Source organism: Haemorhous mexicanus, chromosome 13 (genome assembly GCF_027477595.1).
Source record: "Haemorhous mexicanus isolate bHaeMex1 chromosome 13, bHaeMex1.pri, whole genome shotgun sequence".
In the NCBI taxonomy this organism is placed as follows: domain Eukaryota; kingdom Metazoa; phylum Chordata; class Aves; order Passeriformes; family Fringillidae; genus Haemorhous; species Haemorhous mexicanus.
Genome location: NC_082353.1, coordinates 12,208,011 through 12,235,473, shown reverse-complemented (window position 1 = coordinate 12,235,473; position 27,463 = coordinate 12,208,011). Strand labels below are relative to the sequence as shown.

Below are 27,463 nucleotides of genomic sequence, written 5' to 3'. Positions count from 1 at the left end.
ATGTTCTTGAAATATAGAATTTTTATTTAACATTAGGAAATTAAATGAAGGCTGAGTTTCAGCTTGAACAAGCTTCTTTTGCAGGAATCCAAAGTATTATTCTTCTGTAGAAAAGACAAAAGGATGCTTTTTTAAATCTAAAGGAGTTTGATTCTCTTCAGTTCATTGGTATCCATCTCCAAAGCAAATAATTTCAGAAATTGTACTAAAGCTTTTAGATTTCATGCCAGTTAAACTGGCTTATGGGCCCAGTTTCATGGATAGACACTTTATTCAGAGGCAGAAATTACTTTTACAAGTAAGGGAAGCACAGTGCACAGGATCAGAGAAGGAGCAGGAGTCAGTCTGGGGTATGTTGGTGGAGCACATTCTCTTCTGTTCACTCTTCTGTGGTATGTTTCTAAACATCCTATTGCAACACCAGTGGTCTGAGAAGTCAGCAGTAAAATCATGTGGCAACCGCACCAGTATTGCTAAAGCTAGACAAAAATTTCCACTTTCCATGAGGTGAAAATACAGTCTGCTGTCTGTTTTGCATTAGAGAACTAGTTCCCACCTCTTACTCTGGAACTTCAGAATTATTTTATTTTATTTCTGGCAGCTAGAGTGAAGAAATCACATCTCTATGAGTAGTTTTATGTGATAGACTACTTTCTAAATTCGACAGCATCTCATTTCTCTTCTGAATCCGTTAAATGGCAGCTACGTGTTGTCTTTCCCAACAAGCAAACAGGAAGAATCTGGTAGAGTTTTCATATAAACACTTCCTTTTAATGTTGGTATTACTAAGTTTGATCAGTCACAACTAACATTCTTAAAGAATTAGAATTTTACTAAGATGGTGTCCCTCAAGACAAGGAATAAGTTTAGGAGCTACGATGAGTCCTTCAGTACCTTAGTAGCTGACCTCACATTCTGGTATCAGTAGATCAAGAGTTTAACTGCCACACATTTTGATCTTAGTGAGAAAGCTTTCCTGTTGGAAATGTACTGCAACTGCCATTAACTTTTGTTAAAGGCAGAATATTCTGAGACACAAGTTAATGGCATGTGGGGGTGTATTAACTGTGTTATAGTACATGATGGGAAACTAATAGGAACTTTCCCTCCCTCCTATCTTCTTTTGGCACTTTTGAAGGTAGAGGTAGGTAGGATGGATTTTCATATCACATTACACTTTGTACAAGCATGCTATAACCACCATCATTTATGTAGACTGAGTTTTAGAGCATTCAGGCAAAGTACTGAAACACACTGCAAGGGCAAGGTAAGAACAGATCCTTGTATCATGCTGCAGTTAAGCCTGAAGAACACTATGTGGAAAACCAGATGGACTCAAAAATTGCAAGAAGCAGTAGCAAAGGATTTAAATCAGGTAAGATTACAAGTGCTTTGGGAGGTTATGCTGTAGATTCCAAGTTGGCATCTCTTTTCAATCTCAATGTATCTTTACCCCATGCTCTGTCATGACCCTTTATTCAACCTCGGCTTGGATGACATTTCTGCTACCTTCCAGGAAAGGAATTGTTTTTTGCAGCAGCTCCATCTCTTATTCATTTTGAGAAAAGGATTAAATACTCCCTCTGACCAAGCTTACAGGCATGCTGAAGTGCAGCCACTTCATGCTCCTGGCCAAACAAAGAACAAAAATACCCACAATAAGCAAAAGCAGATGGCTTCAGTGGCAGGAAATGAATGAGCCAGACTGCAGGTAAAATGGTTCTCTGAACACATCGTGGAGGTTTGCACTGACAGGTTCTTTGTTATCTGGGGCCTCCCCACAGGAGGCCAGATGTCTCCTGTTGTGAGAGGAGATAGAGCTGCTCTTCCTTTTCCTCCCCCTTTAACTTATGGCTGTTTAAGTTACTGCTAATGGAAGCAGAAGCCTGTTTTTCTCTCTTGGTCTCTGATGTTTTTGGAAACAGAAGAGATAGTGAAGGGGTATTCTGATATGAAAGAAAAGGCCCAGAACTGGCCTTTACCTCCCCATGACCCTCAACTTAAAGAACAGGGAGGTCAGTGCTGCTAATTGCACTTGAAAGGATTAACCACTTGATTGCTTTCATTTAGTGCAGCAAAATTTTTCTTTAGTCTCAAAGCTGGGGAAATGTATCAGTTGTACTAAGATGCTTTCAGTGTGAGATGGATGACTTGGTTTGGCTTCTTATAACAACATCAAAATTAAATAGAGGATGTAAATATTTTTATATATATAAGAGAAAAGGCAACTACATCTACTGCTCAGACAGGACAGATTTGCAGCAGGAGTGACAAAAACCTCCTTCCTGCCCCCATAAAAGGTTATCAGAGGAACAGCAACAGACGGTAAAGAATTACAGATATTAGGTGTGCCTCTGTCCTTTGGTGTAACAAATGACTCTTGCATTACACTGAGGTTGCACTGGAAGAAAAAGAATCTGAACCCAGTTCCTGGATACAGTATGCCAGAAGTAAAATCCTTTCTGTACATTAATTTCTGAGAAGTAAAACTAATTTTCTTTTGGAAAAGGTTCTTAATTCCCATTGTTCAAATAAAGTGAGATACACAAAACTTAAATTTGGAAACAATTTTTCACCTTATGAAACTATTTTCCAAAAGTAACGAAGAACAGCTTATACAAGCTTTTATCTGACCTCTGCTTCTTAAATAAAAAACATGTTTTCAGGGAAATGTGTCTTGGAAGTAACTCCCCATCTCCCCCCAGATTTTTCTCTCTGGTTCTTGTAAAACATTAGGTCAGTGGGTTAATTTTATTTTTGCTTGTTTAAAGTGGGTGAAAGTTTCCTGCTCGAGCTATTATACTTCTGTGATTTAAAAAAAAATAAATTACAACAATCTTTGTTTAAGAAATACAAGAACAGATGGAAATGTCAAAAGACTATCAAAATTCATACCGAAGGAAATAATATTAATCATGTTAAAAAGCCAAAATAACCTCTCAATAGCAATAAGAACGAAATGAGTAGTCAGTGTTGTTTCAATAGCACTGAGACATGACTGCTGATTTTTCTCATTGCTTGGCATATGAACTCAATATATAGGTAGATATAAAAATTATCTTTCTCATTCTGACTTCAAGCCTGTGTTTCCTGTGGTGCTGTTATAGTTCATGCACATTTCATAATTTCATAACATAACCAGCATTTTGTTCTGCAAATGGGGATATATTTTTGTTGTCCACTGAAATGCATTTTTATATGTGCTTGTGCACCAATATGAGGTATGATGTAAGAGAGTGTATTTGTATCTTGTGTTTGAAGCAATACTAAGATTTCACCTTGAAATGCAGGGGTTTTTTCACTGTTAAAAATGCAGTACAAACCATCTATTTGAGCCTGTATGGACTGCTGTGTAAGTATAAAAATATTTTCTTGAAGTATTTTCCAAGACATTATTTCTATGTTCACCAGGGTGTGTGAGTGCCCTCCTAGAGAGTATGCTACAAGTGAGAACAAAAGCTTGGATGTTTTGTTTAAAAAATAATCTATTGTAATTTTTCAGTCTGTCACTTTGACAAGATATATTTTATCTTAAGTAACACATTTCTAAGAATATTCAGAAATATTTATCAATCTTATATTATACCTCTAATGAAACATTTTTTCTACCTTAGGAATATAACTTTTATCAATGTATAATCTAAAATACATTCATGTACCTCTGCTCTAAAGCTCAGGCCTATTACCTCTGCCAGCACTGGCTGAGCTGGTGTAGCCTGGCAAAACTACATTCACACATGATGAGTCTGACAGCAGCACTACAGCTATGACAAAGCTCCCATCAGCACCAAGTCTCTAATCTGCCCCATCACTGCAAAAGGAAAAACAAAGCAGATTCACAGCCTGCCTAGTTTAAGGAAGCCTTGTCACAAGTATTGTGGTCAGAACCACCATTTGTGGTGCCTACAATATGCCATAGTGACATTTGTTAGGTTAGTGCTCCCCCAAATAATGATAATATGTAACAGTAATAAACATGTAACTAAATTTGTTTGAAGAAGTCTAAAATTACCCAAGAAGTTGAGAATAATCCTAATATAAGAGTACATGAATGGTACTACAGAAATCATACATTGTATAACAGTGTTTAAAGAGACCACTTTTTTTAATACTAGAAGAGTTTTCCAGAATTAAACTTGAAATTATATAATTCATATTGAATTAATGTGCTCCTTCATTCTCTATTGCTGCCACTCTCCCTGGCAACTAAACCCCATCTGCTCATTCAGTAAGCCTTTGATGCCACGAAGGCAAAATCAGTATTGCTGTGTAAATCACAAAGAAAACATCTGACATAAGTATTAGTAACAATGAAAAGCCAGCATGCTAATTCCTTCTTACAGTTAAAAGAGATCACTCCTTACGGGAACAGGGGTCAGGTCCTCCACTCCCATCTCAGGAAATGTGCTCATCACACTGAGCACATCAGGCCTGTAGATTGAAGTACAGCAATATTTAGGAAAATGTAACTGTTTTCAAATAAGTAACTCTAATAAGAGTGCTCATGTGAGCAGTTCTACAACCTCAAGTGTGCAGGAGGAGGTCTGCAGCTCACTTCTGGACATTATTTAGAGTACAGTCTATTTCCAAAAAAAAAAAAAATCCTAGTTCTGTTTGTGTAGTTTATTATTAGAAAAAAAAGTAGTGTCATGCACCACCAGACACCTTACTCTTTTCCTGCACAACACTTGGCATCTTTAATCAATGTATACATAAATGAAAAGAAAAAAAGCAGATTATCATATTGTCCTTTGTAGCTCTCCTTCAAAATCTCCTGATGATAGTCCACAAGGAAATAATAAATTGCTTCTATTGTGGAAAGGTATGTATCTGGTTTTCCCTTCTGATGACGCCAAAAGCAAGTTTTCCTTGTCTTCAACTCAATTTGCAGTAACCCTGTCAAGGAAAAAACATGACCTAGATTAGACAATGTGGATTGTGGCCAGAATGTCACCCAAGACTTTAGTTTTGTTTTCTGACTTTGCTGCTAACCTGCTCAATGCCTGCAGGAAAATAATTTTTCTTCCTGTACCTACACTTTTCATCTGTAAAACTGAAACAATAATTTTACCATCCTTTTTGGACCACTTTGGAATTTGATGAAGTGCTGTAAATCCTCGGTTACAGTCTTCAAATCTGCAGTTAATTACAAGTTATCCTTTCACTCAAACAGCCACATAGCCCTCAGTAAACTGCAGAGTCGCTTCACACAGCAAGAGTGAAACCCACACCTGCCAAGACTCATCAATGTTCAGAAAATTATTTCATCTTTTGCCAAGGTAATACTTTCCAAGTGTAAAACAGAATCCCTTAGACTGTTAGTGTTGCTGAAGTGAGGACTATTTGCAAGAGCCAGGAACTTTTAATTTATGCTTGTTAAGTAACTAAAATGTCACTGAAATTACTCAGGAGTAAGTATGACAGCATCTTGTAATTAACTTTACTAGATACTAAAAGCATTCCCACTTAAGATGAAAGAAGGAATTTGGTGTCTGTATGGCACAAAAACAATCTTTAATCTACTTGTAGTCTCTGTAACTATTCTATTATTCGGATGAATTTTAAACAGGTATCTTAGTTTTTATATTTCCTAAGATGCACAAACTATTCAAAACTGAAACCAACTCAATGTGTTATCACTTTGTAAACAGGATGGGCACTTGGATCATGAAGAACAGGGTACACACCTGTCAACAATATCAGAAGCAGATTGTAAAGTTGTCTTTTTCTATCACAATCTGATACTCTGTCTCATGGGATAATTTAATACAGGTAACAGTACAAAAACCAGTATAGTCTAAGAATTGCTTGGAAGTTATAGACAGGGAAGTTTCAGAAAGGTCCAAATTCAGGCTAGAGGCCAGCACTTGTAATTGTACACTTTTAGCATACAAACTGTGTTTAATTCTTTCCAGTGTAATTGCAAGAGGGATTTAGTTGTTTGCTTTGCAGTTAGTAAAGTATGGTATCCTGCACTGTAGAAGAAATCTCAATTACAGCATTTAAAAAAAAACCTGAACAGGAGAGTCTGTCCTTGAATTTAAATGTTATTATTGAGATTTCAGAACCAAAACCTCAAAATATCATACACAGTCTAATTATTACCTCTAATAATCCTACACACGTGAAACTTAAAATAGCAGTAGGAAACTGCATTAAGCTTGTTGCCCTCAAGGGTTTTCAACACTTGAATTCTCAGGCCTAACCAAAATGAAAACTTCCATCAAATCCACAGTGGTTTCACCCTAAAAGCAGTGAAGTAAATCTCAGGGATGATTCCTCCAACATTAAACTCCTACGTAGCTGTGGTTTGAATACAAACAAAAGTTCACTGAAGGCAGGACCACGGACACTACTGAGCTTACCACAACTGCAGTATCAGTTACTTTCAAACAAAAGACTTTAGGACCCTTCATAAAAAAAAAAAAACCAAAACCAAAACCGGAGGGGGTTAAGGATAAAAGTTTACTGAGCACGTTTCATCTGTACTGGATCTGTATACAGCCAAAGGCAATGTTTGCTCACAAATACTCACCGTTCATATGAAACCCCACACTGCTAATGAATAAGCTAATAAAATATTTGGCTGATACAAAGCAGTTCAAACTTACAGAGAAAAAAACCCAATCAGTTTTTTTAACAATCCTGGTGATGTTGCCAATAAGCTCCATCACCGACATGAGAAAGTCATCATTAACATTAGATTCAACTGTTTGTTTTCTGATCTAGGGATCACTTTTAATGAAGTAGTCAATCCTAGACAGTACCAACTCTCATGTATTTCTTGTCTTTAACTGATTTAGTTTTGTTTTCTAAAGGTATGTTAACACTTTTCCAAAATATAGAACTATTTTTTGTCCAAGTTCTCTCAGCTTAAGACTGATGTACTCATTTGCTTTCTCTTGCAGCACAATTTACTAGATTTACTGTCTATATAAATATAAGCTTACAAAATACAAGGCTTTTCTTTACATTTTCTTGGCTTCATTAATGTTTTCATTCAATATTTCTTGTAACTTAATAAGTATGGCAATTACTTTTTATTTGGAATTATGAACATTCCTTTTTGAACTTTAACATATGATGGATATTTTGTAGGATGATGACTTCATTTGCAATTGAACTGAAAAATGAAAACAGTTCTCTATTTTTCATGTATGTACAACATAAAAATGTCATCAGTTTATGCCTAAGGAAACTCTGCCCCATTCATCTTAGAAGTGAAAACTGCAATCTCTAAAAGGGGTATTAATGCAATTTATGTTCTTTATGACAAGCACTAAGGAAAGCAATACGTGCACAGGCTGTGCACACTGTTACACCCAATGTGAGGATGGGTAAAATTCTCCCATACTAGAAACTGACTTGCATGACACTATTAAACCTCACAGCAATCCTGAAACTCAGGAACCCAGGGAGCTGCAAAACAGCTGGAAAACAGCTGGAACTGAGATTGGTTCTAGAAACCAGAGAGTAATACACCAAATCAGCATTGTCATGGGGAAACTGGAAACCATTCAAGAGCTCCAAAGTACCACCAATTAAGACTTTTTGACTAATATATGCATAGGCTTCCATGGAAATTTTCAGTTCCCCTGGCTGCCTGTTATTTTCCTTGAATTTGTCCTCTTAAAATAAGTTTCAAATGCCTTACATTAACGTGCAACATGCAATTCCTCTAATCTTTACAGTAATACTTCAATGTAGCTGATAGAGTATGTTTTGTGTTAAACTAAATACTTATAACAGGATTTTAATTAGCCAATACATCATAATAACATGTGGGATTCTTTAATAAACTGACTAGACAGCAAGGCAACATCCATCTTCTATGCAAGAAAGTCTGTGAAATTCCTTGTAGGATCCAGTGTGAAGCAGTAGTAGTGTATATGTGTATGTATTTATATGTATATTGCATATAAACTTGACAACCTGCCTCCCAGCTAAGTGCACTTTTTGCACTAATGAAAGTATTTTCAAACTTATATTCATCTCAAAGGAAATGGAATGCTATTGCTAAATTGTTTTGTCTTTTGTGGTTTTAATTAGAATGCTTAAATGTAAACTTCTTGTAATGAACCTAAGACAAAAACTTTTTGCAGAATTACCAATTTCTGCTCTCAGAGTTAGAAGGGTGTGGAGGGCAAGCAGCCATTCCTTTTTTGTCTGGAGTAGTGAGATCATGGAAATGTCCATTAACAACGCGAGGAGAAAGAGAACCCGAGTCATGACAAACCTGTGCTGAACCTCCTAAATCCCTTATTTACCTTCTTGGGGCCTGTTTGCCACAAACATGTACACAAATGGTCCTGTGGGTCTCTGGAAAGCAGGCAGCCACCTGCAAAAAAATCTTCCTGGCTTCCTTCAGAGGCCATTCTAACTACTGTTCTACTGTCTAACATGATAGCTCCCATTCTCTGAGACTGAGGAAATTTGCTCCAATAGAGAAGTGAGACAAATAAATGTCAATGCTTTCTTAGTACTAGTATTATCTTTTTGCAAAATAAATTATATGACATGAAAAGTAATGGAGTCTGGCTCAGGAAGTATTTTACAGCCCTGGAACAGGCTGCTGAATCCTTCATATACACACCCAGAGATAGGGGTACAAACAAGCTTACATTGTGCTCAGGTCTGTTATAGACATATGTCCCTTAATCATTTCTGCAGCAATAATGTCTCAGTATCAACTTGTACTTTTTTACCTTGAAGTCGTTCATCAGTTATTATCTTGTTAGTCTGATTCCAGGTACTGTCAATAAATATTATTTTCTTCAGTCCGGTGCCTTCACTCCTGCTGCTTGAGATGCATTCATTTGGATTTTTTTCTGCTTCTATTTTTGCTTGTTTAAGAACTGGCTCTCTGGAACAGTCATCGTCACTAGAACAGACACCTTTCTTGGTGTACTTTTGGAGATGGAAAGCAATATCTTTTACTGAAACTGAATTGGGGCCAGGAAATATAAGTGCTATCTGAATGAGGAAAACAAAGAGATCTGAGTGTCAATAAAATCTAATAAACCAACAGGAATTGTTCCATTAAACAGACATTTTCTACCCTGTCCAGAAATATTTAAATTAGGACAAGATGAAATAGTAACTCTTAAAAATATTACATTGTCCAACACAGTGTTAAATCCGTGCTAAAAACATGTTAATGAACTGAGATCCTTAACAGAGATTTTTAATTAATGTTACTTCCATGCTTCTACTACCACCTCTAACACTTCTGTATAAAAAGTTTTTTCAGCCAAGACACTGGTGTCAGCCATGAGGAAGTTCAAATGTCACTTGTCACTGCAGTATATGGGGCAGGAGGGCCAAAAAGGATAGCTTACCATTTAAATGAACATATACATCCAAGTTCATAATTCACTTTTTTTGTGCTCTATGCTATGACAAACAAGACTTGAATTTTAGTTGTTTTCCTCTGTCAAAGCGAGTGTTAATAATTTTAAGGAGGTTTAAATATTGCAGCTACTACTATGAGCACAAAATTCAACTGCTGTTTAACTTGCTCCAAGTTGAATACTTTCATTTATAGGCAAAATATTTCTTCAGATACACAGTAAATCCAATTCTCCATTATGTGAGGAGACGAACATAGAAAATGCAAGGTGGTTAAATAGTGCTGCAGTCTTTCTCAGCTTTGGAGAAAAGGTTACAGTCCAGAACTGTGTGTTTCCAGAGCTAATCTCTGAGAGAGCACAGGATGGACTGCACTAATGGAACAGTGGTTTCCTCCCTGCAGGGCACTACCACTGCAGCAGGAAGCTGTACCTCCCCAGCATAAAGCCTGGATATCTCTAGAGAATCTCTTACTTCGTGTCTCTTCTCTTCATACTCTGGAATGCAAGGGTATTTATAAATTGTAACATCATCAGGTGCCAGGAGCTTAGCATGCACAGCAGTGCTTTTGCCATCGGTTTCGTTTGGGTGTTTAATAATGTCAATCTTCAAAGGTAACTACAGTAAAAGAAGAAAAAAGCAGTATTTATCATCATATTTACAAACATCTATTAGAACCTTACAAGAACTTATTAGAACTTACTTAGAAACTTATCTATTAGACACAAACAAGAACTGATTCAAAATTTGGAAGAAATTCCTATGGGTGTGTAATTAAAATGTATGTGATGATTTTTTTTTAATAGGTTTAGAACTAAACTAGAGACAAGTTAGAAGAAGCACCTACAACATTCAATTTATGCAAATAGCTAAGTAAGCAGTGATGCACTTTGGAATGCTGCCAGCAGTAGTGTGGTAAAATCTCCAGAAATAGAATCAATAAGGTAAGCTGGATGTGCACTTAATTTGAGCAATATAATGGTTCTAAATATGAATACTTATCTCTATTAGGTAGTCACCCAACTGTGAAAATGACTATTTCAATGAAAATATACCTCAGTTTACTAGGTCAAATTTCAAAAGTACTTCCACAGTATTTTTATGATGCTTCCAAACTCTACTGTCTTCAAAATGCATCTTAGATCCTAACTGATTTTGCAAAATGTCTCAGTCCTCTCTGATAGTTTCCCCAGGTAACTCAGCTGAAAGACATTACACTATTTACATTTAACAGCAGTTATCTGAATTATAGAACCATGACATATAGGAATGTCTTTTAGGTCATATTTTATGTAAAATTCATCTTTGGTTTTGGACAAATGTTTTGCTCACAATATAACATTTTCTGGCCAGAGTTATTAGAAACTGAAGAATGTGCAAGAGCACTGTAAAGAAACTTTCAGCAACTAAGTGGAAACACTGTTGCATGAGAAGCTGAGTGACTTCAGCCTATATTCCCATCTAGAAGATAAATAAATGTTTATGTGAGGATTGGAACATTTTCAGTGTTTGTACATGTAATTCCTCAAGTAAGAACAGTAATTTTATCTAACTGTAGTTTATTCATACTTATAGCTGTGTTCAAAAGGAATGTCTGAAAAGAATGAGTCAGAAAAAGAAATGGCTGCAGACAGACTATTCTCTGTCCACAGTAACTAAAACCCCAAAGATATTATAAAAAATCATTAACCAATACTAACTTTCACAGTTGGAATTTCTTTGGTAGGGACAGTTTCAACAGGAACAAAGCATATATAACAATAAAACATCCTTGAACTATTGCATCGGGGGCATTTTGATCTCCCACTCTTTTTTGCCTTTTCCAGTACTTCCTGGGATGCTAACTGTAATTGTTGAAGTGGATTATCTTGAATCGATGATGGAGTCTGCAGTAGGCTTTCCAAACACTCAGTAGTTCTTTGTGCTCCTTGAGCCTTTTCTTCATTTAAAAGTGTAGATGAATTTAAATACATGGTTAGCTGAAACAGACAAAATATTGTTAAACAAAAATCCAATTACTATGAACTAATCTACTGGAAAATATTCTGTATTATCCCATTTAACAAAACCATCTCATTAAAGAAGGTATTTCCCACAACAGAAAGAATAATAAAATCATCTGATTCAAGAGATTTCAGGGAGAGCATGGGATAAACAGCTGGAAAGAACTTGAGATCTGCATCCTTAATGCACACATGTGGATTCACTATCCACTCATTTAAGTCCTGCAGAAGTCTATTATTTCTCTGTTGTTAAGATCTGTGCCTAAAAGTTTACGAAAACACTGGTAAGCAGTGTTTACCTGGATGAGCAATCCCATTAGTCTCCAACATGACTACTGACAAGGAATTATATGCCTACAGGATAGAAATTTGTAAGGCAAAAGTTTGTTGTGCTAATTTAGATCTCTATCCTAAAATTTATTGCGTGTGGGCCAACCAAATAACCTGAATGAAATTCCTCTTGGACAGAACTTTGTGAAACAGAAGAAATTCTCCAGGAGAAGAGCTTGAGGCTGCAAAGTAACAGCTAGAAGAGGGCTTTGGTGCCCCATGTTTCATATACTAAGCACTGACCCAGTCTAGATTTCCACAACTTTGTGTTTATTTAGTACCATCGATGGATTTTTGTCAGGCTTTCTTCTGGAGAGCTGTTGTCTCACGCTCTGCAGCTGGCACGGAATTCTCACCATGTAGCAAGGCATGAGAAACATGACCATGTGCCCCCCGGGGCAGACAGAATTAGTGCTGCTGTGCTGTCACAGCCCCCTCTCACTGATCCCTCGGGCTGCTCTCTCATCCCCAAACCAACCCCCAGCCAGGAGCCTGCACAGCCTGCAGTAGTTAAAAACTGCCTTTGGCACTTTGTGCTGCATCACATGCAATGAAAGAAGTTATTCTCAGAATTTACTTTCAGCTAATTTAGACTTACTTTTTCATGTCAAGGATCACACTTATGAAATCATGTAGCAAAGTCATGTTTAACAAAAACAAACAAACAGTAAGTCCTGAAATGTAATCCAAAATGAAGCGTTTAAATAAAATCAAGTGTAATGTAATTGGAAAGTAACAAAACCAAAAAAACTAAGCTAAGTTTCCAACACCAAATTAAAATCAATCCCAGAAAAAATTGTTATTTTCTGGTAAAATTAAACACTCATGCATGCTATGATACCTTCCCCTCTCCCTCTGCCAAGATCTAACTTTTGAAAGGTCAGGGAAGTCCACTCAAATAAACACAAAATCTAATATGCATACAAATTTTCTAGTGCAATTTGCTTTCAAGTTTCTCTGAGATAAAGCCAGTATACTTTACATCTCAGAATAACCTGTGCTATTATCAAGTTTCCTCAAGAAGCAGAGGGCGAGAGGCCCTGGAATTGGACATGCATTCCCAGCCTGCAAACTGATTCTTTTCAGTGTAATGTCTTACACTCTGTGGCGCTCAACGGTGACACCCTGAAGCACTTTTGTTATCCACGCTGACAAGGGATACGCTGTGGCCTCAAAATAAATAGCTGTGCCCACGCTGCAGTACTATACCTACAGTACAGCACAATTCAGAAAATGACAGACTAGAATTTTAAGATCCAAATCTCCTTTCAGACAGATATTTTTAAGACTAAACAACAACTCCATCTGCACCTCATCTCCAAACCCCTGCTAAATCGCTGCCGGCGGAGGGTACTCTCCACACTCCAGCCGCAATTCTAGGACAACTCAGCACGTCGGCCGGTGCATCTCGGGGGGCTGCGTACAGCTCATGGGGCGCCACAGCCCCCCTCCATGCCGCTGATCGCCGCTATCAGCCCACCGGGGCCGGCTCAGAGAGCAGCGCTCGCCGCTTCTCCGGGCGGACAGCGCAGGGCGCTCGGCGGGCACAGCCCTGGGCCGCTGCCTCTGTCCCCGAACGACAGCGCGGTTCTGCCGCTCGGGCGGGTCTGAACGGCCCCGTCCCGCCGCCGCAGCGCACCGCGGCCCCCGTGGGCGCAAAGCCACTTCCGACCGCGGGCCGCCCGAGCCCGCCCCGCGCACAGCGCGGCCCCTCGGCGCTCCCGAGCCGCGCTGCCTCCTCTCTCCTGCCGCCACCACCGCGCTGGGGCGGGAGCTTCTCAGCCGCTCCTCGCCCGGCTCCGGCCCCCCCGCACCGCCCGCTCCTCACCCGCCGACCGGCGCGGCTCCCGTGCGGCCCTCGCAGGCCCCGGAACGAAAGTGCCGGGCTCGGCCGCCGCGGGGAGGCGGGGAACGGAAACAGCCCGGGGCTGAGCGCGGCTCCCGCGGGCCGCCTCTGCCTGAGGGGTTTGTGTTGCTCTGGGCGCCTCACGCCCCGCATGGGCTGTTCCGAGCTTTGGGTCACAAAAAACTGGCCAGAAACCACTTCCAGCTACTTAGGCAGGGGGGAGAATCCCGGCGTTCCCAGCTGGGCCCACGCCAGGTGTTTCCTGCCCTGCGTCCACTGCCCAGCGCTGCCCTCTCGTGAGGCGGCACCTCATGAAAGCCTCTGAGGTGTCAGGCTGCGGCTTTGAGTTCCATCCGAACTCCAGGAAAGATAGATCCGATTTTTTTTTTTTTTTAAACTCTGTATTTTTCCCCGCACTCAGTAGTATCCTTAGAGCATATTTATTGGCTGGAGGAATTATGCTGCCGCATTCCTCTCTGCTTGTTTTGCATCTCTCTCTAAAGGGAATGTGGGATCTCTTCTGTGGGATTCCTTGGCCTGGTTGAGGATGCTGCTCCATTGTAGCATTTACCCAATATTCAGCCTTTAGGGTGAATTTCGGCTAATCTGCAACCTTCACAGAGCTTCCAGCTTGTAAACAAAATACTGAATACATGAGAATAGTGGCAGATTTGTAATTTTTTCTTCAGTGTGCATTTTAGAAGTGCATGAATAGTAATAGTATAATATTGTGGAGGTAGTGAGATGGAAATGGAAGTTCTGTCTTTGTGATTCCGTGCCCTTACAAATCTTTCATGTATTTAGTATGTTTCTTAACATCTAAGGATATGAAGTAGTATTTTGTGCATTAGGAATGTAAATATTGAGAACTGAGTTTGTGTAGGTTGTATTTCCAAGACTCTTGGGCACTGCCAAAGAGTGTTGTAGAAATGGCACACCTTTAAGAGAGCAGACTCTCTGCTGTTAACTTTCTTACACCATGGAGGAAAATGCCTGTGTGCTGTAGAGCAATTTTCTTTGGTTGGAACCTTGCTTGAGTGATGATCCTGAATCAAGCTTTGTTTAAGAGATTTGATCAGGCCATGCCATTACTAAAATAAGAGAAAGTCCTGAACCCGAGGCAGGAGGTTCTGGTGAGGATGAAAGGGGGAATAGTTGGTTCTGATTTTACCTTTCTCTCTTTTCTTACACTAGTAGGACTGCTAGGGAGATCTTTGACTACATATGCCTTTCTGGTTTGCTGAAGAATTCAGTATAATGTGGTTACCAGTGATTTGTCAGAATGACGTTCTTTTTAGAAGAAGTAGGACATTCCTTTTGACCTGCCTACATTATTTGCAAGTATTAATTTGCTTAAATCTTTTAAACCAGAAAATCGGCTCTTTTGAGCTTTGAACCAGAACTTTTTCCCACACTGGAGCAAAGAAACAAAAAATGCTTGAAAAGATGTGGAGCATTTAATTATAAATTAAATTTTTAATAGTAGATATCTAGGAGGAGAAACCTGACATAAAAATTGAAGCACTTAAATTTAGGATAATATCAAAACAAGGTATTGAATTTTTTACATTTTAAAGTTGGTGTTACTTAACCATTTTACCCAGAAATCACAGCATCACAGAATGAGCATCTGTGTTAATAGTTTCAGTGCAGTCAATAACATTTCACTGATTTACTTTTTTAAAGACATAATTTGTCTTGCTGCCTTGCTATTAAAATTGAGCATGTATATCCTTCAGCAATACCAGGGTGCTTAAAACCACACTGATTACTCTGTTTTAATGCTTACTGAGTTATTTCAGTGAAGTGATCAATTTGATGATCAAGGCTAAACAACTACCTTTGGTTCCAACAATTTGCTCAAATATTTGAGCTGCTAATTTAAATTCTTTGCTAGATCAAGGATCAGTTTCCTCCTGTGCTCCAAGGCTGTTCTCAACAGATGGAAGGCATTACTGGCCTTTCCGAGAACTTAAATTGCACATGATTTTATTTGTCTCTTTAGAAACATAATGACCCTTTTTTCTTGAGTTATCTCCTCCTCTAACTAAAAAGTTATAGTCTTTTTAATTACTCTGTGTCTGCTGTAATGGGCCTCCCTGGTCTATTTCTGTTTTTCTAGCTCTTTGAGATGATGTAATCCTCTCTGAATGCAGTGCATGAGAGAGGAGGAGAGCACAGTCTGTGCAATGTTGCCAGAATTAGAGATTCTTAGATGTAAAATGCATTTATACTTGTATTGCAATTCCTTATGCAAAATAAAGTTCACAGATTACCTAATTTAATATTTACATTTCTATAATTTTCAGAAGAAGCTGGTTTTAGTGGTCGCAGAAGGAGTGGCTGAGTTGCGTCTGTTGACGAGCTTTACTTTTTGGTGGGTAAGTTACAAAGGATTATTCCTTTAGTGTTGTATGTAAATATCTGTATGAACATCAGACCACACTCAGACTTGGAGAAGAGAATAAACACATGTCACTGAAACACAGAAATGTGCTCAAAAGGTCTTCTCATGCCAGTGTGTCCCAGTGTATCCAGGGGAACATCTTACTGCCCTTGAACAGAGCACTCGACAGGCATTGGCTTAGATGAGTGTTTACAGCTTTCCCTCTGTCTGTGAGTGTGAAGTGTCAAGTTCATAATTTGAAAAAACCCAATAAACTAAGGTCTGCCTGGGTTTTAGGAACATTTTGTTTAGGTCTAAACAAAGTGCAGGCAAAAGTCTAAGCAACCCTGTTCTCCAAAGATCGCGTTGCTAATAACGGAAAGATGAGCCTAAAATGGTAACTTTTAAGACTTCCAATCATTCCAGTGATGCAGGGGGCCTGTACAGTGTGTTAAGTCTTGTGTGTAGACATATTTAGGTGTAGATCCAGATATATGTAAGGGCTTTTCCTACTTGGAGCTTTTAATCAATAAAATCATCAATCTAGCCCCTACTTCTTGCTAAACCTGGCTAAATTTTTAAGACATTGTTACTGAGCAGATTACTACAGAGGGAGCTCTGATTGAGACACGTGAGGTGTGGAAAGCAAAGGAGTATAAAATATTTTTAATTCTTTTTATGGATAAGACAAGAAAAATAAAATTTTCTTTTTTTTTTCATTGCATACATAGAAATGGAATTACACCTATCTCTGTATGTGTTTTAGGAAGTAAAAAAAGCCCATTTTGCAAAACTACTTTGGATTCTTTGTATTTCTAAGAGTATCTTATAGTCACCTAAAGTATTTGTTTTACACCTTTGTTCCTTATCTGAAATATATTCACAGTTCATAGTGTGGATTGTCTTCGCTGGAAATAATGTTTATTTCATGTGTGAAATAGAATTAATTATGAAATAAGTATTTATAAATTTTTCAGGTTCCCAGATATGTTGCTGAAGAGTCAAATGGTAGACATGTAGAGGTGAGTTTCTTTAGCTTGCATGTAAAAAAGTACACAGCATTCTGTCTTAGGCATATGGTTTGACTTGGAAGTCAAAAAAATACCTCTGACAGCTAACTAAGTAATTCAATTTTTGTAAGATTACATGAATTCAGATATATTGGGTAATGGAAATTTCAAATACTGTGTAAATATGATGACTGACTTCACCATAAAAAGTGTGAATTCTGTGGTTCTTTTTACTCAACTTCAATGGGAATTAGCTGTGGCTTTAAATACTTTAGGAAAGACAAATGAGAAGTCACCGTCTTTTCCTTTGAATTCAGGATTTTAAATAACAGTTGAAAACACCAGGGGTGATTTTGAGCTATGTCTCTTCTGTCTTTGTGATCTGATTTAGGCAGTGATCCCTGTTCCTGAGCAGGTTGGTGACTGCTAGGTCAGGGGAGCTTTCTCCTTGGGAAGGTCATTGTGGGGTTGAGTCAGAATTCAAGGCTCTGTGAAGGGCCAAGGCTCTACATTATTTTATAATTTCAACTTGAATTGAAATGTGTAATGCTTTCATTAATATTTATCTTTAACATGTAAATGCATGATGTAATAAAATACAGACTAGATAAGTGTACCTCCTTAGAGTATAAATTAAACCATAAGTAAACCATAAAACCATTAAACCATATTTTACAAACAAATTTGAATTCTCACTATAAAAATATTTTTAAATTTTATAATTAGCTATCAAAAAATAATTCCTTCCTGCTGTAGGATCAGTAGCGTTATATTCGTACAGAAATATATATAAAGAGGAACAGATTCCCAATATTCACCGGATTGTTACCACCAACATAAAACAATCTCTTTGAAATTTTGACTTTTCACCTTTTATGCATATTAAGTGGTTATTATTATAAAAATTATTTTATTATATTTTGCAAATTAACCTATCATCAAATACTATTACACTGACTGAATTTCACCATCTGTGTTGAAATAGGTACTAGCCCATAAGATGTAAGAATATTGTAAATATTCTGAGTGAATTTTGACTGCTTCACATTTATAAATGAAAGAAACCTAATTCCTGTCATTGTCCAAGTCCAAATACTGTCAAGCTGATAAAAACAAGTTGTGCAGGAGAGATATAAAATTCAGGTGGTTGAGCTGCCCTAATAAACTCTGTGTCTGAACACTGAACTGTTGATAGCACTTGCCACAAAACATGTGTGGATAAATGCTACATTTTTGAGGAAGAGTGTTAAAAGCACACCCAGAAGCATGCTGGTTGAAGTTGACAATGTACAGAAGTAATCACTAGCCCTACTAAATATTAAATGTCTTTTTTTTTTTTCCCATAAAACTTCATGTCTTAGCATTCAAAGAATGGCTGTAGAGCTTACTGCTTGCACTGGGTAAAAGTCTTATATGAGTTTATAATCTACAGCTATTCCTCTTAGAGACATTTGTAATGCACTGACAAAAGCTGATGATGTTTTCTGAAATGCCTCCTTTGGTGGACTGGTAACATTTTTGTTTATTTGTGCTTAAAAATGTGCAAATGTACCCAGAAAAGCAAGATGCAAGGAATACGGAAATCCTTTGAGCACTTCTGCACACAGTTTTGGCACAGCTTAGGATCACTGCTTGCTTCCTAGAACATGTTAGTCCAGTGTCTAAATCTGCTTTTTAATGGTAGTTATTTATAATATTTCTGGTCTTACATATTTTTAAATTATGTTATAGATTTAATACAGCAGGTGTGACTGGATGCCGTACTAATTTTGTATCAAACAACATTTTTGTGGTTTAAATTTTAAATGTTTAGACTTTTAGTCTTAGGTTTACTGAAAATTGAAAAGAAAAATCAGTAACAGGCTGAGAGACTTGCAGGTATCTGGCAAATGCAAATCAGTCCCTGTGTTTTGACAACCTAATGTTGAGATACCCAAAGAAGCTGTTTTTGTTTCTCTCAGTAAAAGCTAAACATTCCCCCTGCAAGTTTTTCCCTTCAGTACTGCTGCAAGCTGAAAGAAGTTCCTATGTGCTTGTGGATCATGTTTCAAATTAAAATCCTTGTACTTTTTACCTTTGTCTAGTTATGATTTGCTTTGTGGATTTAGGAGTTTTAAATCCCTGCGTTCACTGTACTGAATATTTTTTTGTTGTTTTGATAGAAAATTGTTCTCAAAGTCTGGAGAAGTCTGTTTCTCTCAAAATGATCTATTGCAGTGCTTCAGGATTCTTTGTGGTCATGGTTTCTCCAGAAGTTTAACATTTAAATTAATTTTAAGTGTTGTTATGGCTGTTATTATCAAACAAAAAATCTGCATATCCCACAAGTACAAAAATGTAAGTGTTTAACTCATACAGCTCAGCTGCATCAGCTGTAGTAACTTTAAGGAGCTGTAGTTGAGTGTATGAAAAATTAGTTCAGTTAGCAAGTTTTTATCATGAAGCTTAAAATAAACTTTTAGATGAAATTGACTGATTATTTTACTTTGCTTACTTTGTGTAATGGTGCTAAAATTTATGAAAGGTATGAGTTTGGAATATTTAGGTTAAGAGCATAAATCAAAAGTGTGTGAGTTCTGTTACCTCAGATGATCACAATGTTCTTTATTAAGAAGAGGAGGAAAATATTCCTGTGGCAGGAGGCTGTGATTATGTGCACTGGCTTTGGTTCAGGACATCACTTAGATTCTGTCTTAATTGTTGGCTGATAAACTTAACATATGCTTCAGATAATTCATATTTTTCAGTGCTGTTCTGAATCAGGAACTACTTCAATATACTCAGAACCGATTAAACACTTAGAAGTTGTTAAAATGTTTAGAAGAACGACGTGTTGGAGTAAGAGAGGGCAGTAATTTAGGGGTATGTGTTTTGGTGCTGTTCCTTTGTGTTGGCAGTGCCTCACCTCAGATAACTGTGAGTTTGACAATGTTGTGCATCACTAATTTGCACACAGCCATATCTGCATTTATCTAGGTATCTTTGCCCTGATTTATTCCCCTTTGAAGCTTAACCAAGAGTACTTGTTTGGCAGAATGGCAGGTTTCGTGGCTTATTTTCTTCTTGTTCCCAGGCATGCTAAAGATGCTTTTTCTCAGGTAAGAGTACCAGTAGCATTTTCAATGATACATGGATAGCTGCTGCCCTTTGGCACATGAAAGTATTAATGTGACACAAAAACCAATGTACCTGCATCCAGATTGACAGCTTTTGGCTCCAGGAGACAGCTGGAAGCACTTGCATGTAAGTACCTGAGAGAGAGAACAACCAGAACTGGTGAGGAAAAGCTGGAAATTATCATGGGTACTCATTAAAGGGAATTTTTTTTGGCTTATATAATATGTGAATAGTAAAATGAAATTATTAAGTGGTGTGATTTTCAAAACCATTTTTTTCCTCTAACAGAAGTTCATTGCAATTCTGACAGTTCACTTCAATATTTTTGCATTAATTTAAAAAATTACAATATGAAATCCTTTTAGTAGACTTTTTGGATATGGTTGTTTTGTCAGGTTTATCCTGATTGGTTGTCACAAGTCTTTGTGTTGCTTTTTGGGCAGTATTTCCTGAATCTATTAAATATTTTGATGATGACTTTCAGGAAGGCTTGAAAGACTTATTTTTTTAGTGGGTATCAGGTACTGGTAGTTTTTTTCCTTTCCCTGAGGCATATTTTGTCCAGAGTACCAGTTGTGCATTTCAGTGAGACTCTATTGCCTTTATTATCTGTTGCCTTATGTGTGTCATGCCATACATGTATACATCCATAGAAAATGCAGTACTAGAAATACTGATGTCAAAGCTGGCTTTTTCTGCTCAGTAATAATAATTATGATGATTTCTTAATAGTGATTGTAGCTATATAAATATGGATAAATATTTTAAAACAGTACCCTGAAAAGGAGTCTGAACTAACTATCCATGGCATTATTTCTCCTTAAGAAAAACAAAACTGGATCAAACATCTCAAATTGTTTTTTGCAAAAGCAGCTGTTTGTAGGTTGTCTTGAAGGTATCTCTCTATAAAAAAGAGAGATACAGTTTTTACAGATATTCTTACAGAATTCAGACTATACTGAATTTCTAGAAATTTTCTAGTCCTAGAAATTTCTATTGGAAGTAGTATTGCATTGCCTTTAAAGGAAGTAGTATTATATTACCATTAAATACCTGCATGTTTTGACAGTAAAAGTTTATGAGTTTTAGATTGCATATGTCATTTGATATCCATTCCAAAACTTAGATTTAGAGCAGATTTCTATCTTTAGTGCTCATTTATTTAGATTTCATGACAATGTGGATTTCATTATCTTACATGTTGAAACTGATTGACAAATGCAAAAGAAATATGTTTTTGAAGTAAATGTAAAATACAGAAATATTTTCTCAAAACCTTTCTCTGTGTCAGTCACTGTGCATTGGGCAGAATTTTCTTTTTAGTTACAGACTGAGAAAATTGTATGTAGAAAAAGATCACCCTGAAAAATTTAATTTAGAGAAGGTTTATATACATCAAAGTTATACATGCTCCAAACTCCTAAAGGGCCTTTAACTTGGAAGAGCTGGATAAGCCCACAGCGTTCTCTGCAATGTGTAACCACTATGAATGGATAATGGATGGATTTAAGTGAAATTTAGTCAGAGCAGAAAAAGTCCCAGAACTCTAGGAGACCACTGCTATGGCACAGAGTCTGTGTCTGCATGAAACTTACGGTGTGGGAGCAGTGTAAAATTTGAGTGGAATGAAGACTGAAAACCACTGAATAAAGTAAATTAAGTATTGCTGCGAGAGTAATTCACAACCTCAACAAAACATATGCAAATGTATTAAATTACCAGAACTGGAACAACCACAAAGTAAGGATATTCATCCATGTGCAAACCCAAGCAGAAGCAGAAGGGAGATAGCAAAAACTGTTTAAGTATATGAATGTAATAATTTCAGTTAACAGGTTTGGATCTCATGCCTAAAGTTGACAGTGGCATAAAAACTTGCACATTTGAGACAGAAAATAAAGCAATTTTAATTTCATTTGGGGATATTCATAGGGCGTTTTTCAAAATTCACATAAACGTTTTTCTAAATTAATTTTTTAAAAAAAATTTGGGTCTAAAACCAAGGAAATGTGTGTGGAATAAATGGAATCTCAAAAGCCTTAAGGCTGCCACAGTAATTCATACTAGCAAAGATGCTACTGCTAAAATACAAGCTGTTGCATCTGCCAGTTGTGCTGCAGCCAGTCAGTCTTGTAAATATTTTAAACACATAAACCCTGTGACCATAGACTTTGGAATGAAACTTATGGTACACTGCACAATCTTAATTGTCAGCATAAGTTGTTACTAATACTTTCAGTTTATTTTGCACAAATCCAAAATGTTAAAACAATTAAAAATTAAATGTGAATTTTGATCAATTCTAAGCATATATCCTGCCAATATATTGATAAGTCAATTTGATTAAGCTGTGAACAGTATTAAAAAGCACTTAAAGAAGCTGCTGAAAATCCATCTTTGTTTGATTTCTCAGTTTTCTTATACTAATGGCAGCCACTCTTTTTCCACTCCTTTCTCCGGTATCTGGATCCCATTTTCAGTGTGTTTTGCATTGCAGCCTCTTTTACCCTCTTGTTTTCGCTGTCCCCATGGATCAGACCTTGATTTTATTCTTTCAGTCTAGCCTTCTCTTCTTCCTCGTGGCCACTATTTTAACATTTTTTTTTCAGCCTTCTTGTGTTGATGTTGCTTCTAACTTGCTCCCTTTCTGAATGTTATCCAGCATTTTTTTCCTTCAGGGTAGCCATTTTCTTCTCTTTTCCCCCTTCCTGAAATTACTGTTTTCCTTCAAGCATCTACTGCCACAATTTTATGCAACCAATGTTCTCTTAATCCCTTTTGTCAGTCTGTACCAACCATAACCATAACTTTTCCTATCCTTGCCTCTTCCCCCCGCCGTTTGTTTTGTTTTCATGGGCTCATGTGCTTTTTGTGAATTTAGATCATTCCCCATTCATCAAGGTAGGAAAACCTTATTTTTGTTGCGAATAATTCAGAGGAAAATAACTGAGCAAAAACTTGTAAGTTTGCATTCCCGGTTTTCAGTGACACCACTCTGACATGTTTTCTCTACAATTAGGTTAAGTGCTTAGGAAAAGATGGTGGGCTGTCTCTTGTGTCTGTTAACATTAAGGAGGGGAGGTCTGGAACATGCTGTACTCAGAAACCCTGAATTAATGAGGTACTACAGACACATCAGAGGATGGGAGGAGTCCTGTCATGTGCCATGATTTCCACAAAGTTTTCTCTTGTAATGTGGATGTGAAAGAGCTGTGTGATGCTATATAAGCAAAGTGGAGAGTTCCTCTTGATACCTAGCGGAGGCATTTAGTGTCTACAAATGGATATGGCTTTATAGAATCTTTGTATAGATTGCCTATGCACAGTTCACTTAATAAAGTGAACTATTTTACTGTCATTGTGTATTGCCTGTTAACTTTCCTGAATAATTTTCCTTTTTATTTTAATGTTTCTTTAAGTACAATTAGAGTGGTTTCTTTAAAATTGAAAGTCTGTGTTACTCTCATCAAGTTACAGTCTTGAAAGGAAATTCTTGTTTACAGAATCATTTTTTTGTGTGTTGCTCAGTTTGCAGTACAGTGTTTAGAAACAGAAATGTATCTGTGTTTTTGAACGCAGGAACGTTTGGGTATTTTTTTAAACCCAAAAATCTAAACTCAGTGGAAACTTTTGCCTGATTTTTATAAAATCTAGTGGTTCCATTCCAGTATAATCATATTTCCTTTTAGAGCTTGGTACTTTACTACTATATAGAAACAAGAATATGAAAACAAGTAGAAAGTGATTATTTGTGAAGCAGGGTCAATAAATCACCTCAGCTGTTGATTAACACTTCTGACCTCAAGGAGCCTGTTTTAATGACAATAATTTTGAAGTCACCGCAGCTGTTACCTTGATGTTTTTTGCCAAGATACAATGACTTTTTTTTTTCCTATGACACTAAAATAAAAGGGAGAAGCCTTACTATTTTAGCCCTTCCAGTAGTGATCTACCTTAGGCTTTGGGGGTGCTCACAGATTAGTTTAATAATCACTTCTTCTCTTTCATGGCCACTGAGAAGTTAGTTACTTGTTCAGATCCACTTTTATGCCTGAGTTTTGGTGAAATCAATAGGAATAAAGTGCATAGGCAAGTTAGCTGAACTATTAGTGTATCTTACATAACAATTGAGTGTCCATGGCTTTCAGATGCTCCCTTTCCTCTAACAGTCTCATTCCATTTTTCTGTACTGTGCAGTAATGTCAGAGTAACTCAAGAAGGTATAAACAAGCTCACCCTGTTTGCTGGGGTGAGCAGAGACACTGATCTGCCTGTGGCACAGGGGTATCCTGGTAGCAGCAGAGATCACTTGAATGTGGGTACAGACAGCTGCAGCTCCTCTGCTGCTCTGGTGTGATTAGTCAGGTAATTTCATAAGTCAGATAATTTATATACGTTTGATGTTTTAGCAGTGCATACCAGACTCAAACTTGTTTGTCTTTCTTATCAAATAAGACATTGAAAATGGCTTGCTGAAAGTTATATAAGAAATCTGTAGCAGAGCAAGGTTTCAAAGGCCAATAGATGAACCCTGAAAACTCAGCAGTCACTAACTGAGGACTGAATTATTATCCATCAAAACTGGTGCTGTCCAAGGTAATAGTGATTTGTGTTTATGTTTGGACAGCCAGTTGTAATTGTAAAGGGAATTGGTCCTGAATTCTGATTGAAATTATATGATATAACATTATAAAGAACATTTCTAGGGGCAGTAAAGATATTACTAGATCAGCTGTAAGCAAAGGGAGGTGAATCTTCTGTTCTACTCAGTGCTGGTGACACCACACCTGGAGTCCTGTGTTCAGTTCTGGGCTCAGTACAGGAGAGACGTGGACAGAAGAGAGCTCAGGGAAGTGGCGCTAAGGTGATTGGCGGCTGGTGCATCTCTCCTGTGAGGAGGGATGGGGAGCTGGGACTGTTTAGTCTGGGGATGGAAGGCTTAGGGGCAAACTTAGCATTGTGTATAAATTCCTGAAGGGAGGGGTGCAAAGAGACCTGAGCCAGGCTAACTTCTGTGACACTAACCCTTATGGGACAAATTTATGCATCTTCATTTCTAATTCCTCTGCTTTTCTGGTTAGCACTGAAGTAAAATAATTATTTTCGTGAGAAAGTAATTTCATCTGAAGTGAGTAATTTTGTTTTTCCTTCTGTACTGGGTCAATCTTTTCAAGCGCCAGGCCTCTAAATAAAAGTGTTTCCCTAATGAAACAACCAATCTTGGTAAGCTAGGATTGGCCTTCCAGGCAGAATGGAGAAAAATCTCCCTTTTTAGGCCTGGAATGTAAGTAGTTATGGAATTTCAGTGTCTGGAATGCTTAAGATTTACAAGCTAGCTTTCCTCGGACAGGTATTGCGAAGTTATTTACAGAGCTCAAGACTTAACACATGGTAGTTTAATACTATTTTTAGCCCCCAACCCCCAGATATTTAAAATTAATTTTTGCTGTTTTATGCATTTCATTGTTAAAAAGCTTTTTTAGAAATTTTGCTGGGGCAATATTTATAAAGTTAGTATAAATGCCATGTTGAAAACCTTGGGCAACTCTTTGAATATTTTTCCCATCTAGTTTCTGCTTTGAGTGCAGTCCTAATCTTCGAAATTATCAGCGTAGAGAATTTAGCATCCTCTTCTGCTAGTAAATTCCCCTTCTCTGCTGTATTAAGTAGATGTGTGATTTAAATAACTGTAACCATTTAAAACTCATCCAGTGATGTAAACAATTGTACTTCCCTTTTTTTTGGCTATTAAATGTTAAAAAAAATATTATTTCTAAGTGTAGATCTCACCTCTGATGATGACTTTTCCTAATTTGTGGAAAATCATCTAGCCTGTCACTTCCTTTTTCTACATATTAAATGTTATGAAATCATTATGGTATTTGAAAAATTAGTAGTGAGAAGATAGATTTCATAGATTTCTGAAATATTTAGACTGCTCAGGTACTGGTCACTGAGTGCAATGAAATAGTGATGTTTTTATTCCTTTATTGATTTAAAATCAACTTACATCTTGCTTCAGCTTATTAAAAGAGAATATACATATTTTCTTCAAAAAGTCATTTAAAACACAGACAAGTGTATTTTAATAGTCAGTTGATCAACCATTTAGTAATGTGATTATTACAGATGCTATGCAGAGCCATGTTTTAAGGTACCTGCAACAGAACTAAAAGTGAGACTGTATTGTACCATATAATATATTTTAAAGGTCATGGATATTGTCCAATTGTCATTTTTATTGTGTATGAAATGTATTTACACCATTTTGCATACCTTTAAAGACTCACAAGTTATGAGACAAAAGTGTAAGTATCTCCCTAACAAGGAGATGTGTTTTGTCTAGTTGTTTGAAGGGATTGTTTCAAGAAAAATAACTTTCTTATGGAATCCTAGACTCATTAAAATAGGAAGAGTAGTACTGCAGGTCTCTTGTCCAATCTCCTGCTCAAATTAGGGCCCACACTGCTTGTACTAGGCTTTGTATTTAAAACCCTCCAAGAATGGATCTGCAGTCTTCTCTGAGATTCCTCAGATGAGATTAGCTCATTTGTGTCCCAGAGTGTTTATCAGCAGTAATACATAACTAAATAAGTTTCAGCTGCTGTGTAATGGAGCAGTTTCTGTGAGATGGGAGTGGCTGCTGTAGGTGCTGCTTTGACCACAGGAATTGTGTTTCCCTTCTGAGCCCCAGTCTGGACACGCTGTGTAGTGTCAGTGGGAAACAGAGAAAAAAGCTCCAACAAAGCCAATGCCTCTGAAGGGAAGGCAAAGAAATTACACTTGAGGTTGGCTTTTAGAACCCTTGTTGCTTGGGTTTTCTTGAACTTTTAGTATTATACCTGTTAGTAATGTGCCATTTCCACACATGTGCATCAGTTTCTTTATGTGTAAACATATTTCCCTCCGACATGGTATATTGTATGTTGGTGCTAAGATTGCTTTGGATTGTGATGTAATTGATCTAAGAGGCTTTTGTGAAGATTTCTTGCATCTTTCTGAATTGCTTTTTAAATCTAATAGATTCTTATTATACTTGTCTTGTAATAGTTTGCTACTGGAGATCATCACAGTAAATGTTCTGATTATTATTCTCTGGTTTTTGTACTAAACTGATTTTTTTGAGTCAGTATTTGAGAATAGATTTTCTAAGATAAAGTCTCATTGACAATTGCTCAGTTGTAAGGACATATGAGTGTGGTACTGATGAATTGCAGCATTTGCAGTCAGGTGTCTTTCTGGGAACACTTCCCTCTCAGAACACATTTCAGTTGTGGCAGCTGTAAAAGATAAAGCAGCCTTGGCTTACCTGAAAATGGTGGTAACATTGTGATTCATTATATAAAGCATTTAGCAGTAAGGGCTAATTACAATTTGGGTTCAGGATTTGTTCGACTGCATTTCTGTGTTCTTGAATTACATA

The 27,463-nt window shown here is 37.3% G+C and overlaps 1 protein-coding gene across 2 annotated transcripts; it reads right to left on the bottom strand.

Moving 5' to 3' along the window:
• Positions 1-252: 252 nt before the first annotated feature.
• On the bottom strand, positions 253-13,695 carry DTWD1 (DTW domain containing 1). 2 transcript variants are annotated; one of them, XM_059858396.1, is made up of 5 exons: positions 13,510-13,695; positions 11,049-11,327; positions 9,823-9,966; positions 8,706-8,973; positions 253-4,896 (listed from the first exon to the last, which is right to left on the bottom strand). In XM_059858396.1, the coding sequence occupies exons 1-5, from the start codon at positions 13,678-13,680 to the stop codon at positions 4,667-4,669; spliced, it is 1,092 nt and encodes a 363-aa protein (XP_059714379.1). In that variant the 5' UTR covers positions 13,681-13,695; the 3' UTR covers positions 253-4,666. The 2 variants fall into 2 exon arrangements, with proteins under 2 accessions (XP_059714379.1, XP_059714381.1); XM_059858398.1 differs by lacking the exon at positions 13,510-13,695 and adding an exon at positions 12,993-13,254.
• Between the last annotated feature and the right edge of the window lie 13,768 nt (positions 13,696-27,463).

What these genes read in the sequence shown, in the direction of transcription:
- DTWD1 (XM_059858396.1), bottom strand. Translation starts at nt 13,680, where the DNA reads ATGCGGGGCGTGAGGCGCCCAGAGCAACACAAACCCCTCAGGCAGAGG. An exon ending in GGAGCCGCGCCGGTCGGCGG is followed by an intron (nt 11,328 to 13,509) that starts GTGAGGAGCGGG and finishes TGTCTGTTTCAG; the next exon opens with CTAACCATGTATTTAAATTC. An exon ending in AAGAAATTCCAACTGTGAAA is followed by an intron (nt 9,967 to 11,048) that starts GTTAGTATTGGT and finishes CTTTTACTGTAG; the next exon opens with TTACCTTTGAAGATTGACAT.